Source organism: Schistocerca cancellata, chromosome 11, assembly GCF_023864275.1.
Source record: "Schistocerca cancellata isolate TAMUIC-IGC-003103 chromosome 11, iqSchCanc2.1, whole genome shotgun sequence".
In the NCBI taxonomy this organism is placed as follows: Eukaryota; Metazoa; Arthropoda; class Insecta; order Orthoptera; family Acrididae; genus Schistocerca; species Schistocerca cancellata.
The window spans coordinates 93,550,339-93,565,555 of NC_064636.1; the positions used below are offsets into that span (position 1 = coordinate 93,550,339).

General features: G+C 42.4%; 1 protein-coding gene across 1 annotated transcript in view; it reads right to left on the bottom strand.

The window, feature by feature from the left end:
• LOC126108653 (ankyrin-3-like) overlaps positions 1-15,217 on the bottom strand; it is a 112,743-nt gene that overhangs the window by 41,284 nt on the left and 56,242 nt on the right. The window contains exon 3 of the mRNA XM_049913966.1: positions 375-951. Within this exon, the coding sequence (XP_049769923.1) occupies positions 375-951 (577 nt within the window). The remainder of the gene's footprint in view (positions 1-374; positions 952-15,217) is intronic.

A 15,217-nucleotide genomic window follows, 5' to 3' on the forward strand; every position in this document is an offset into this window, starting at 1 on the left:
CACCGACCAACATCGATACCTCTCTTCAGTGCAACACTCCTTGTAGAATGAGCTGCCATTCCCCAACAAATCATCCAGCACCTGATTGAACTTGTGGCTGCGAGAGTGGAAGCTGAGGTCAAGGCTAAGGGTGGACCAGCACCACACTGAATTCCAGCATTACCGATGGAGGGCTTCATTGAATTTCTAAGTCATATTCAGCCAGGTGTCTGGATACATTTGATCACATCGTGTATACAAGAAAATGGATATCAGTAGTAGTGTATTTTACTGCGCATGCACATCTAATTAAACTTTGTGGTGGACATTGAAGGCTTGTCACTACACACACTTAGAGCTGTGTAACATAGTTGAGCAGCTTGACTCATGCTTACCTGGTGTCTGTCGGTGTCTCTGCAATCAGGTGAGTCAACTCCACAACAGTTTGTGGGTCGTTGACTACAGCTTCAGCCCAGCCCTGCGTCGCCATCACACAGAGCAAGTGGGCCTTTATGAAGGCGACGGCGGCCTGCTTCAGCCTGTTGGCGGAATGCCTAATAGCGATAACACCTGCAGCTGCCGCAGTCTCGACAGACAGCTGGGCGACCACCTGTTGCTCACAGTGCGCTTTCAGTACCGGCAGGCCGTATACGTCGGCGGCGACCAGCAGCTTTGGGGCCATGTTGGGCAGCTGGGGCACCTGCAGGGTGTAGAGGTATGCCAGCACCTGGCGCAGCACAGGACCATCTGTGTCCGAGAGTACGAGCTGGCTGCTGTTGCACTCTACAGTGACCCGACGGAACATGTCCGCAAACACGGGACTCCTGGCGGCCAAGACAGCCCTGTGAGCCACAAGCCGCGTGTCCCCGGCCAGCAGAGTCACCACAGCGCCGTCCCCGGCGTCCATCAGAGCACCCAGATCCACGGCCGTGGCCTCCTCAGCCTCCTGAACTCGTCCCACTGTGAGGGATTCTGGAACAGTTTCCCAAGGGAAAGGTGGGAGTGGCTGCCAGTGTAGAGTTAATCATTTTATCAATTTAAAGGCATTTATAAAGCTGCCATCAGTATAAAATTCACACACAACATAGATTAAAGTGTGTAGATGAAGGAAATAATACTTTTGAAAATATATTACATCTCCTCTTAAAACTTCCCTATTTGCGTGTACAAAATGCCACAGAAGGAATAGGGGCCTCTTTCTACACTTACCTGCTCAAAGTATCAAAATGAATATCTAGCACAAAACTAAGAGCCTACATTGTTCAACACCCAGTCAAGATTTCTGCAGTTATTTAAGAAAACAATGATATTTTATGCCTGAGATCTGTATCCCTCTGTCCTTAACTGCTATACCAGCATGGTTCTCTCGAGGAACTGATACAGGGGATCAAGTAACTGCTGTCACAGTCTGCAATGACTTTCTAGAAACGTGACATAGAGGTGGCAGGCATAGCTAGATGGCAACTTCTGACATATTCCAATTTGACAACACCCAACATTTTGTAGGGTAGTGGCATAACGCCCCCCCCCTCATAAAATTAAATTTTATGAGGAGTACAAATAACTGTGCCTAATTGCGTTTCGCCCACAATACTACATTATTTCTAAAACATCATGTTTATCATGACTATTTCGCAACAATTTTTAGCTATTACATAATTTATCATCAATAAATTTTTATTTTCAAATAATAGAAGTAATGAATGACACAATATGGTGCATGCTACAGCTTGTCAAACGAATGTATGAACTTCATCTTCCACACATAATCCTCCTGCTGCACACAATAGTTTTCACTTTGTACCATGATGGAGAAATCGAGACATATAGATCACATATGCTTCAATATCTCATAAAATTTCTAGGAAATGACTAGAAATTTCTTCGTCACTCACTTCATAATAATAAATGAAAAAATATTAAACTTCAACTCAACACTTACTATGTAATGGCTACTATTGTAGTGTAAGATGTGTACAGTACTTTATTTTTATTATTATTTCTGGCACCTAGTCAGACACAAAGCGTTGGCAAGTTAAAATCGTTCGATTTCTGACACTGCAGAGGTAAGGAGTCCAGCAATCAAGTGATTCAGAAACAGTAAGTAGAGTGCATGTATTTTCACTTGATTGATTTTAAGTAAAGGTGCAGGGTGAGGGTGATGCAAGTGTCAATAGAGATAGAAGTGGTGTAGAGGAAACAAGTTTTGTAACAAGTGCATAACTTCACTGCAGACAGTTAGTTAACTTCCATTTTTGAGTAGTCTTAGACGCAATGAGAAAGGCTACATCATTACAAATAAGAAGTACCAATTGTATAATTACTTTAGTCTGAGGTTTAATAAAACATCTACAAAAGCTAAGTATCATTTATCTTTCATCACTTTCAAAATAAAAGTTTTCAAAGGAAATATTCTTCTTAGTGGAGTTTAGTTAATCGCTAAGGATGATGACTTGGTGTGTGTGTTTGGGTGTTTGGGTGGCTGGGAGGGGAAGGGGGAAGTGGAGCTCTAGCTAGTGTCTGTTTGCACTCTGGGATAATGCTCTCAGAAAGGTTGGGAGCCATTACTGTAGGGGGATATGTTAAAGCCAGTCATAGAGAATATGCCATCTTTTCAACGCACATTCTTTCCATCATTTCGTAATTGATGTCACCCTACCAAATTGTTGCAGATGGTACTGGTAACTGACCTTTGTTGTTGTAAGTTCTTCGTTACAAGCTGTAATTAGCGCTGAAAATAGTCACAGTTCCCGTTACTACATTAGACGATCAGGTTGATCCTTTAAATGACGTTTTAAATTACTATTATTTATTGCAGCTATTTTATATCAGCTAGCTCTGAAAATCTGAGAAACAAGGAAGCCCTGGGAAAGACCATATTCCAGCTGAATTTGTCGAATCTGGAAGAATTGAAATTAGAAATCTGTTAAATACTCCCTTGTGTAACATACAGGAACAGGGGAAATTGCACTCAGACTCTATAGAAACATTATACGATAGTTATTCTTGTCTAAAAAATAAAAAATTACCGAAGTCTTAGCTTAGTCGTAAATGCCACATCAAATATAAGCTTCCTCTGTCTTCGAACAATTGACACACGATTATCAGAAAGTCAGTTTGGATTCGGAAAAAAACCGAATAATCCAAGAAGGAGTAATATCTTTAAACTTAATTTTAAATTGTAAATAAATAGCTTTTGTAGGTATGCAGGAAATGTTTCATGATGTAAAATGGCCAAATAAAGTTTGAGGTACAGAAGAGAGTAGGAATATGCATAGAGAGTGATATGTGGAAGCTGTATGAAAATGGAGAGGACTTCTATTGGAGTTCACTCTACACAGGTTCTACACGTATTCATGAATGAATCCGGCAAGGTAGTGTACTATAAACAATTATCTTTAATCTATTCAACAAACACGTACTTAGGAAGGGAGAGTAGTGTTACATATAGTATACAGGAGAATAGAGCAGGTATGCATGGCACAGCTGTTTTATCTGAAAGTGAATCCAATCTAGGCCCATGCTAGTGGCCTCTGGCTGCATCAGAACCAGAATGCAGCCCCAAAAGTGCTCCTCCAGGATGAATTTGAATAACGAGATTGAAATCATCTTCCATAACCTTCACATACCGTTCGGTAGTTACCAAAGAAATACCGCACCGATTATTCCATGAGTGGACACTGCACACCACACAGTCTCCCGTTGAGGGTGAAGTGACATCCCGATCGCCAAATGCTGACTCTCAGTCCCTCAAGTGTGCCAATTTCACTTACTAAAGCACCCATCCAAATAAAAGTGGCCGACAACAACCTGGGGTGTTCGATGGGCATTCTAATTCCCATCGTGTCCCGCGGCTGGGGCATTGGACTGGATGAAGAAGACCCATTGACTTCCCTCCACGGTCGCCAGATCTAACAGCTACAGACTTTTACTTGTGGGGACCTGTGAAAGATAACGTCTATCGACGTAAGCCACGCACGCTGGAGGAGATTACAGCGACATGTGCAGCGATCTCCACTGTAATAGTGACTGACGTAGTTGCGACGAGCCGGCCGCTGTGGCCGAGCGGTTCTAGGCGCTTCAGTCCGGAACTCCGCTGCTGCTACGTTCGCAGGTTAGAATACTGCCTCTGGCATGGATGTGTGTAATGTCCTTAGGTTAGTTAGGTCTAAGTAGTTCTAAGTTCTAGGGGACTAAGGACACTACATGTTAAGTCCTATAGTGCTTAGAGAGTTGCGACGACCGCTCGTCGTTCTGCTATGTGTACAGCCGTCGACTGTGAACTTTTTAACACTTGAAGTAACCGTATGCTAAGCTAAAGGTTGTGCAACATCTGTGATCGATTATTAAGTGTAAGACAAACACATAAGTAATACTTTTCGTTCCTTATGGTGTGTCTACATTTTTCTGGCGGACTGTATATGAAGAAGTAAGACGTAAATTAGTTACGGAGTTCGGCGTGTACACATTTTATTCAAAATGTAAACGTCACTACATATTTTCGGATTAAGGTTATGACATCTTCGGTGTGACTGCCGTCATAGGCAATGACGTGGCGCAGACGAATAGCGAAATTCTGCGTGACCTGCTGAAGTGTCGGAACATAGATGCTGTCGATGACCTCCTGAATATCTGTTTTCAGCTCAGAAATAGTCTCGGGGCTATTGCTGCACACCTTGACCTTAATAAGTCGATATATTCCGACCTGGACAATATGGAGGCCAATCGAGGCCCATGCCCGTGCCTCCTGGGTACACCAGAGCCAGAATGCGGTCCCCAGAATGCTCCTCCAGACCATCAATCACTTCCCTGCTTCGAATAGGTCGAGCACTATGTTGTATGAATCACATCTTATCGAAATGATCGTAACTTTGGATAATCGTGATGATATCATCTTCCAAAACCTTTACGTACCGTTCGGTAGTCACCAAAAGAATATTGCACTGATCATTCCGTGACTGGAGACTGCACACCACACAGTGCTCCGTTGAGGGTGAAAGACTTCTCGATCACCGAATGCGCAGTCTCAGTCCACCAAATGCGTCAATTTCGCTCATTGGCGAACACATCCAAGTGGATGTGGGCTTAACCGCGAAACGAAACCATATTCACATAAAAGTCCTGTTCGTCAAATCTGCAGACAACAGTGTAGGCGAAACACGACTGCTGTTCCACGGCCCTCGAGCTTAAAGGTTGAGAAGCTTGAATTTTGTATGGGAAAAGATGCAGGTCTTCAACAACTACATGTCGCAGTGCCTCCCAGTTGATTCCCAGCTGTTGTGCAGCTCGTCTGATAGATTTCCTGGGGCTGGTTTGAAACACAAGACTTGTCATGTCGATATTTTCACTCGTTTTCATCCTTTTTGGACGACCGACATTGCGAAAACTGTCAGCAAGCGAGCTACCCGTTCTCTCAAACTAGCGAATCATATCCTTTATTTTTAGCACACACGGACCGCTCGTCTTCAGCATGATCTCGGTCGCACCACTTCCTTTGAGCCGTATTTGTGCTGCTATTGCTAGCGTAGCAGCCCTCCACAAGTGGTATATGTTCAGGTACATTGTACCGTGACGTTTTCTTGTGCACATGGCCGACAACAACTCAGCGCACGCGCATGCACATACTAATTACCATCATTCCCCGCGGCCAAGCATGCAGTTTGAGCGTCATAAAGCAAACCGTTCAGAATGGATGAGGATTTCATTTCATGTCGGTCAATAATTGCACCCTCAAACTTCCTGGTAGATTAAAACTGTGTGCCGGACCGAGACTCGAAATCGGGACCTTTGCCTATCGCGGGCAAGTGCTCTGTCGACTGAGCTACCCAACCACGACTCACGTCCCGTCCTATGGGCTTCAGTTCTGCCAGTACCTCGTCTCCTACCTTCCAAATTTCACTAGCACTCCTGCCAGGAAATTTCCTATCAGCCCACACACCACTGCAGAGTGAAAATTTCTGTCGGGAAACATGCCCCAGGCTGTGACTGAGTTACGTCTCCGCAATATCCTTTCTTCCAGGAGTGCTAGTCCTGCAAGATTCGCAGAAGAGCTTATGTGAAGTTGGGAAGGTAGGAGACCAGGTACTAGCAGAAGCCCAGAAGACGGGACGTGAGACCTGCTTGGGTGGCTCAGATGGTGAAGCACTTGCCCGCAAAAGGCAAAGGCCCCAAGTTCTTGTCTCAGTCCCGCACACAGTTTTAATCTGCCAGGAAGTTTCATATCAGCGCAGAGTGAAAATTTCAGTCTCGAAGTGTCACCCCGTATGAATAAGTTTCCTTCCTGATTTCGATCGTAACCATGTTGTTGTTGTTGTAACGGTCTTCAGTTCAGAGACTGGTTTGATACTGCTCTATCCTGTGTAAGCTCCTACATCTCAAAGTACCGACTGCAATCTACATCCTTCTGAGTCTGTTTAATGTATTCATATCTTAGTCTCCCTCCAAGGTGCTCTCCAGTACTGAATTGGTGAGTCCTTGATGCCCCTAAACATGTCCTACCAACAGATGCCTTCTTCTAGTCAATTTGTGCCATAAATTTCTCTTCTCCCCAATTCTATTCAGTACCTCCTCATTAGTTACGTGTTATACCCATATAATCTTCAGCATTCTTCTGCAGCACCACATTTTGAAAGCTTCCATTCTCTTCTTGTCCAAACTACTAGTAGTCCATGTTTCACTTCCATACATGGCTGCACTCCATACAAATACTTTCAGAAACGACTTCCTGACACTTAAATCTATACGTGATGTTAACAAATTTCTCTTCTTTTGAAACGCTTTCCTTGTCATTTGCAGTCTACATTTTACATCCTCTCTACTTCCACCATCACCAGTTATTTTTCTCCCCAAATAGCAAAACTCATCTACTACTTTAAGTGTCTCGTTTGCTAATCTAATTCCCTCAGCCACAACTGATTTAATTCGACTACATCCCATTGTCGTAGTTTCACTTTTGTTGATGTTCATCTTTTGTCCGCCTTCTGTCTGTTCTACTCGAGTGCTCTTCCAGGTCCTTTGCTGGCTCTGAGAGAATTCCAATGTCATCGGCCAAACCTCATAGCTTTTATATTTTCTTCGGATTTAAATTCCTACTCTGAACTTTTCTTTTGTTTTATTTACTGCTTGCTCAGTATATAGATTGAATGACATTGGGGATAGGCTAAAACCCTGTCTCACTCCATTCTTAACCACTGTTTCCCTTTCATGCCCCTCGGCTGTTTCAGCTGCCATCTGGTTTCTGCACACATTGTAAATAGCCTTTCACTCGGTGTATTTAACCCCTACCACCTTCAGAATTTGAAATAGAGTATTCCACTAAATATTGTCACAAGCTTTCTCTAAGTCTACAACTGATAGAAACGTAGGATTGCCTTTCCTTAATAAACCAAATAACCGTAAACATACGCCAGTGTATTGACCTTACATCTTTCACCTTAGACAAATACATTTTTTTCAGCTTTGGAAGGCAAGAGTCAATGATGAATGAAAAACAAGCGCAGTACTGTTACGTCGTCCGTCAGTCCCTCCCGATGGGGATCGCACACCACACAGCAATACTCCACAATAGGACGGACAAGCCTGGTGTAAGCAGTCTCTTTAGTAAAACTGTTGCACCTTCTAAGTTGAAACGTCCCCTTAGAACAATTTATACAAAACTGTGCTTAACCTGGCACACAATAATTTTAGCGCAACGCAATCTGACTATCAAAAATCCCTGCAAAAGAATGGCCCTGAGTAACATTAAACTATACCTTTCAGAAATCACTTACCTCACAAAAATCTTCGTTACTCGAACTACTGCAATACAGCGAGCGCCACTACTGCCAGCTAAATAAAAGATTCAAACTACTGAAGGCACTAACTACTGATAGGGATAGTTAGCAAATGAAAGATATTAATAGAGAACAAACAATGTATTTACCTTAATATCATCACAAGTCATAATATATGTAATTTCAAAACTCCGCCATCTGTCTCCTCACATCCACCACTGCTGGCGGCTCACCTCTAACTGCGCAACGCTACGCGCTGTTCACATCCAGCTATAGCAGTTCATGACAACAATGGCAGACAACAATGCAAACTAGCCACAGGCTGCACACAGCACAGCCAGTGATTTTCATACAGAGCGCGCTACGTGGCGGCGGCGTTACCAATATAAGAACCTAAACAGCCTACTTACATAAAGAAAACATAAACAGCCTACTTACATAAAGAAAACATAAACAGCCTACTTACTAGCCACAGGCTGCACACAGCACAGCCAGTGATTTTCATACAGAGAGCGCTACATGGCGGCGGCGTTACCAATATAAGAACCTAAACAGCCTACTTACATAAAGAAAACATAAACAGCCTACTTACATAAAGAAAACATAAACAGCCTACTTACATTTCAGCTTTGGAAGGCAAGAGTCAATGATGAATGAAAAACAAGCGCAGTACTGTTATGTCGTCCGTCAGTCCCTCCCGATGGAGATCGCACACCACACAGCAACACTCCAGAATAGGACGGACAAGCCTGGTGTAAGCAGTCTCTTTAGTAAAACTGTTGCACCTTCTAAGTGTTCTGCCAATGAATTGCAGTCTTTGGTTTGCTCTACCCACAACATTATCTGTGTGATGGTTCCAATTTACGTTATTTGTAATTGTAATCCCCAAGTATTTAGCTGAATTTAGAGTCTTCAGATTTGTGTGACTTACCGCGTAATCGAAATTTAGTGGATTTCTTTTAGTACTCATGTGAATAACTTCACACTTTGCTTTATTTAGGCTCAATTGCCACTTTTCGCACCAAACATATGTTATCTAAATCATTTTACTGTTCGTTTTGGTCATCTGATGACTTAACAAGACGGTAAACGAGAGCATCATTTGCAAACAATCTGAGAGAGCTACTCAGATTGTCTCCTATGTCGTTAATATTCATCAGGAAAAACGGAGGGAAAAATTTGGAAGTTTGTGGTAAGGTCTTATGGGACCAAACTGCTGAGGTCATCCGTCCGTAAGCTTACTCGCTATTCAATCTAACATAAACTAACTTACGCTGAGGGCGACACACAGACTAATGCCCGAGGAAGGACTCGAACCTCCGACGAGGGAGCCGCGCGGAGCGTGACAAGGCGGCCCAAACCGCGCGGCTACCCGGCTCGGGAACTACAGATGGCCTATAACACTTCCTTGGGGAACGCAGGATATTACTTCTGTTTTAATCGATGACTTTCCGTTTATTACTACAGACTGTGATCTTACTGAGAGGAAATAACGAACCCAGCAGCACAATTGAGGCTATTTTCCATAATCATGCAGTTTGGTTAGAAGACGCTTGTGAGGAACGGTGTCGAAAGTCTTCTGGAAATCTAAAGACATGGAATCAATTGGACATCCCCTGCAGATAGCACTCATTACGTCTTGAGTAGTTGTGCTTCGCAACAACGATGTTTTCTGCATCCGTGATGACTATGTGTCAATAAATTGTTTTCTTCGAGGGAAATTGATAATGTTCGAACACAGTATATGTTCCAAAACCCTACTACAAATCGACGTTAGTGACGTGGGCCTGTAATTTAGCGGATTACTCCTAGTTCCATTTTTTGGTGTTGGTGTGACTTGAGCAATTTTCCAGTCTTTAGGTACAGAACTTTCTGTGGGCGGGTGGTTGTTTATAATTCCTAAACATGAAGCTATAGCATCAGCATAATCGGAAGGGATCCTGAGTGGGATACAATCTGGACTGGAGGCCTTACCTTTACTAAGTGATTTAACCTGCTTGCTACACCGTGGATGTCTCTCATCTTGGCAGTTGTTCTTAATTGGAATTCAGGAATATTTACTTTGTCTTCTTCGGTGAATTAGTTTCGGAAAACGTGTTTAATAAGTCTGTTGTGGTGGCACTGTCATCAATGAGTTCACTGTTATCGGGCAGTGGAGTTATTGATTGCGTCTTGGCACAGGTGTGCTTCACGTATGACCTGTAGCTGTCCATTTTCACTGTCAACTGTCCTCAGTGCCAGTGATTGGCCGCAGAGTCGCACTGCTGCAGGAGGAACACCTGTTTCTGGAGGTGAGCGGTGCGCCAAGTCTTAAGACAATGGAAAGGGGTTGCTTGGACGAAAATTGCACTCTCGTCTACCTCTCGCTAATGCGTTAGTAAAGGTGGCGTTTGGACATTTAAGCTGCTGATTCAGAACAGCTGACACCATGAACTTGCCTTTCACATATAGGCAGTATTGAAATTGGTATAGCTACAGTCGCAGGTTCGAATCCTGACTCGGGCATGGATCTGTGTGTTGTTCTAGGTTAGTTAGGTTTAAGTAGTTCTAAGTTCTAGGGGACATATGACCACAGATGTTAAGTCCCATAGTGCTCAGAGCCATTTGAACCATTTTGAAACAGGTATACAGAATCACTGCATACGCATATCCATATCTTTCGTGCATGGCCTGTTGGCTTTCCCCTTCACACATTTGTAACCTCACAGAAAACGTTTATATTTGGTGTTCTGTCAAACATTTCGGTAGTTATGTCACTTTGTACGTACATCCACACACGACTTTCAGTGCTTACTCATTAAATGTTGTTGTCGTATGTCTCCCTGTGGCCGCCACGCCTACAGGAGAGCTGGCAGGCTGATCCCTGCAGAGGACAGAGAGCTGTACCTCACCTAGGTCGTCGTATTCCACGCCAAGACAACTTGGTGGCCAAGGAATCAGGGTTTAAAAGATGTTTTGCTCTAAATGCAAGTCCGTCTGGAGACTACACACCCAGTTCCTCGATGCTCAAAAACTCGGTGATGTTTTCACAATTCTTCTCTTACTTTTGTTTCTGCCCCAGGCCATTGCTTCAGTATCTTTCTTTCGTCACTGTACATTATACTGTTGTGTGTATTTTGTTAATTCACTAGGATTTATCTATAAAGTCTGGTCTCACTTCAGAATAACGAAAGACGTCTCTCCTGTATGCATTTTACATCTGTTTATTACCAGATTTTTCTGACACAAAAATTAAAAATTTCTGAGACACAAATTAAAGATTAATATGATTAACTAAAATTGTATAGGCACTTAAGTATTTAGCAACCACATATACTTTTTTCAGCTTTTATATATTTTGTGTACTTCACCGTCGTAATTGTTCGTAAAAATTGAGTACGCCTGTGACTAGACTTTCATTCTGCTTCTACGCATCCACCCTTCAATACTTTATCTGGCGCCCATAGAAAGGTACATTTTCAATTTCTTGCTTTTTCCGTATGTACTTGCAAATAATAACCGATCTAAAACGTACGACCACTAACAGCCATAATTATTAGTCTGCAAATGACGCAAGTACTGATATAATATTATTTAGTACTCTGTTCTCACTCACCAATAGAAATATTTGCACTTATACCCACTACACCATGCATGTCTACATGCAGGAAGGTGTCCGATCTGTACGTATAACTAACTACACACACTAAGCATTTGAATGTTATACGCTGAAAGGTCTCTGTTGGACTCCTTTCATGTTAATTTCTTAAATCTGTTGTCATTTACAGCATACATTCCACTTCAAAATTTACTGTGGTGTTTCTGACTCTATCTGGGAGCAGACTGAGCAGTGGAATGTGTTACTTTTACACATAATCAAGAACGATCTGTCACACTACTACACTTTAAAACACAGTTCATATGTAATTCATGTCACACAGTCTCATACGGAACCTACATCCGCTTTCTTTTATATACTGTATATGATAAGATACTGTCATCCCCCTTCCCTTCTGTGTGAAAGGATGAATGAGCAAATGTATTTCTGGTTGCATGCTTGATGGTAGTAGGGCCAACGTCAGAACAAGTAGCTACGCTTTCTAAAAGCAAAGAGGTTTCTATTCTTAGTATGGTCCTGTCCGTCCCTTGTCATTTTGGCATAGGAAGCTGCCTCTCTGGTCACCTGCGTTTTGTACCTAGAAGTACCGTTGGTAGGGGCCCAGTGCAGTTTGTCCGCGGTGAGCGTCTGAAGTGGTGAGATCTCCGGCTAAGCGCGTCCCTGCTAAGTCCGTAGGGCAATGGATGTTTTAAGTTCAGCCTAACTGAAAATTTAATCACCTTTATTTCAGGTTCAGATCCAAAATATCTAATGTAGTCTTAAATTGCAATGCAGTGTAATTCGAGTGTGAAGTTCAGACTATCTTCCAGTAGTTGCTTTGTCACTACTTTGTGAGTAAAGTGGAACCACGTATGGATGATCCGTAACTCTAAGATCATCAATCTAAAATGCGAATGTGCTTGAGATTATAACGTCTCGTCTTGACAATATTTTTCAATATAGCGACTGTTCTTTATGTTCATCCCACGTGTGGTGTACTTTGCGAGACCAGTACCACGTGCTTATACAATTGTTTGATCCATCAGGTTAATAGTTAGACGATAGTAACCAGTTCGAGGTTTTTCTTTTGTAATTTGTGTTTCGAGGTAATTTATTTTAATTATCAAAATTATTGGGGAGTTACACTCTTTGTGTAAACCAAGCTTACCACGTGAAGCATGTAGTGTAATTATCAAAGTAGCCCACAGCTATTCTTTTCGGGAAGATTTCACAGAGAGTTAGTATGAATTTAGTATACCAGTGTGTGGTAATTTCATGATGGACAGGATTGCGCTACGAACGTAACTTCTTTGGGTGAAAATTGAATCGGTTGGTTGTGGTTAATTTCCTCTTGCATATGTTTCAACGTTCTTCAGGTGTTATTTTATGAATGCAGTGTTGCATGCAGTCTCCCAATCTTGGCTCCATATTTGATGTGTTCCGTAAGATTACAAACTCTCATTTACACAATCCTAAATAATGCACCAGTTTAGTTATGAATCAAGTTTAATATGCTAAAATTTTAACGGAACAATGATCAATGTTAGAATAAATGTCCAAATATAAACTGATGTATTTCTTTTTATTTAAATTGTCTTTTTATATATATATCGCTGGTTATCGTAAGATGACTACTAAAATATTATAATTAATGTTAGTATGGTTGGGAATTTGGTAAGCTAGACTGGACACCTGTTGAAACAGTGGCTCAGTAATGCAAGGTTAACTTCCCCATATAGCTCACAGCTTTTAACCCGCTTTTATTGTCTTGAATATCAGCACCGCTTTCATAACAAATTAATGCATCAACATTACAACACACTGAAGAACAAAAGAAATTTAGTGTAGGGCCCCGCAAGCACGCAGAAGTGCCGCAACACGACGTGGCATGGACTCGACTAATGTCTGAAGTAGTGCTGGAGGGAACTGACACTATGAATCCTGCAGGGCTGTCCGGTTGTCCCTAAATCCGTAGGAGTACGAAGGGGTGGAGATTTCTTCTGAGCAGCACGTTACAAGGAATCTCACTTATGCTCAACATTGTTCATGTCTGGGGAGTATGGTGACCAGTGTAAGTGTCTAAACTCAGAAAAGTGTTCCTGGAGCCAGTCTGTAGCAGTTCTGGACGTGTGGGGTGTCGTATTGTCGTTCTGGAATTGCCAAAATCCGTCGGAATGTATAATGGACACGAATGGATGCAGACAAGAAACTTATGTACATGTCACCTGTCAGAGTCGTGTCCAGACGTATTAGGGGTGCCATATCGCTCCAACAGCACACGCCCCACACCAATGCAGAGCCTCCACCAGCTTGAACAATCTCCTGCTGACATACAGGGTCCATGGATTCCGGAGGTTGTCTCCGTACCTCCATCCACTCGATACAGTTTGAAACTAGACTCGCCCAACCAGGAAATACGTTTAGAATCATCTACAGCCCAGGCGAGGCACGAAGACTTTTGTCATGCTGTCATCAAGGGTACGCGAGTAGGCCTTCGGCTCCGAAATCCGTCATCAATGATTTTTTCTTGACTCGTTTGCAGCCTGACTCTTGTTGATGGCCCAGAATTAAAATCTACAGCAATTTGCGGAAGGGTTGCACGTCTGTTACGTTGAACGAAATGGTTGTACAGGAAATTCTCCACTTCACCGCTGCCTCGGAGATGCTGTGTCCCATCGCAACTGCGCCGACTATAACACCACGTTGAAACTCACTTACGTCTTGATAACCTGCCATTGTAGCAGCATAACCGATCTAACTGCCACCCCAGACACATGTTGTCTTATACCGGCGTTGCCGACCGCAGCCCCATCTTCTGCCTGTTTACATATCTCCGCGTTTGAATGCACAGGCCTATACCAGTTTCTTTGGCACTACAGTGTAGATGACTCGTCATAAATCTCACTGTATACACAGACATAGACGTTCTTTGCGTATTGCCTGTATGACTTTTCCTTTCATACATTTGTAACAACACGGGAAACATTTCCGTGGTAATGTATGTTTGTACATATATCCAGACATAACTTACCAGGCTTAATCGTGAATTTTCTTGCCGTATGTCTTCCCGTGAACGCATACGTACTTCTTTAAAAGCACTGTTCACAGTCAATTGTCTTCCTTTCGTAATTTGTGTTGGATATAAGCAGACAAATGCACTATTTTTATTTCAGCCATGTTAATTACTTAAGGTTCGATTTTCAAATTGTGACGAGTACTGTGCATGCGTTCCATTGTCATTCAAATAAACGAAGTGTTTGTATGTAAGTTCTCTGTAGTGAAATATTTTTCGATACACAGTATTTTTTGTTTCTCCATTTGGCGCGGACACGAATAAATCAAACGTGTCATCAGGCCACACATGTGGCATGTGGGAAGCATGTATTAGCCTAATTTAGTAATCACACTTGCAGCGAAAGTTCCTGTGCTTTGCTGCTGGTTTCTGAAAATGTGAGCTGCAACTGGAAACAACAAACGTTTCAATTCGAATGGCATATATGCTGCAATCATTGGATTTTGAGGCATTGGTATATCTTATCTTGCAATGTCCGCATTTAACATTGTGGTTTTAATGATATTTTCATCCTTTTTTTTTGCAAAAAAGTGATGCAATTGGATAATCGTGGCGGCTTTATGATTCGAAGAAGAATAACAGCCAAGCAAATTTCCAGCGGAAGGCCTGACTAATGAAGTGAATTTAGGAATTTCGTTGAATTTTTTAGAACTTCATTCTGATTTATTGCAGTACCAGTGTATAGATATACAGTCGCTTCGCCCGATATTTTTGGTTTACATGCATACGAATAGCTATGTTTAAGAATGTGTAGTTCACGAACGAACTACTTGAAATGAACTGTTCTGAGAAAGGAACCGTTTGAAGTGGCCTTTC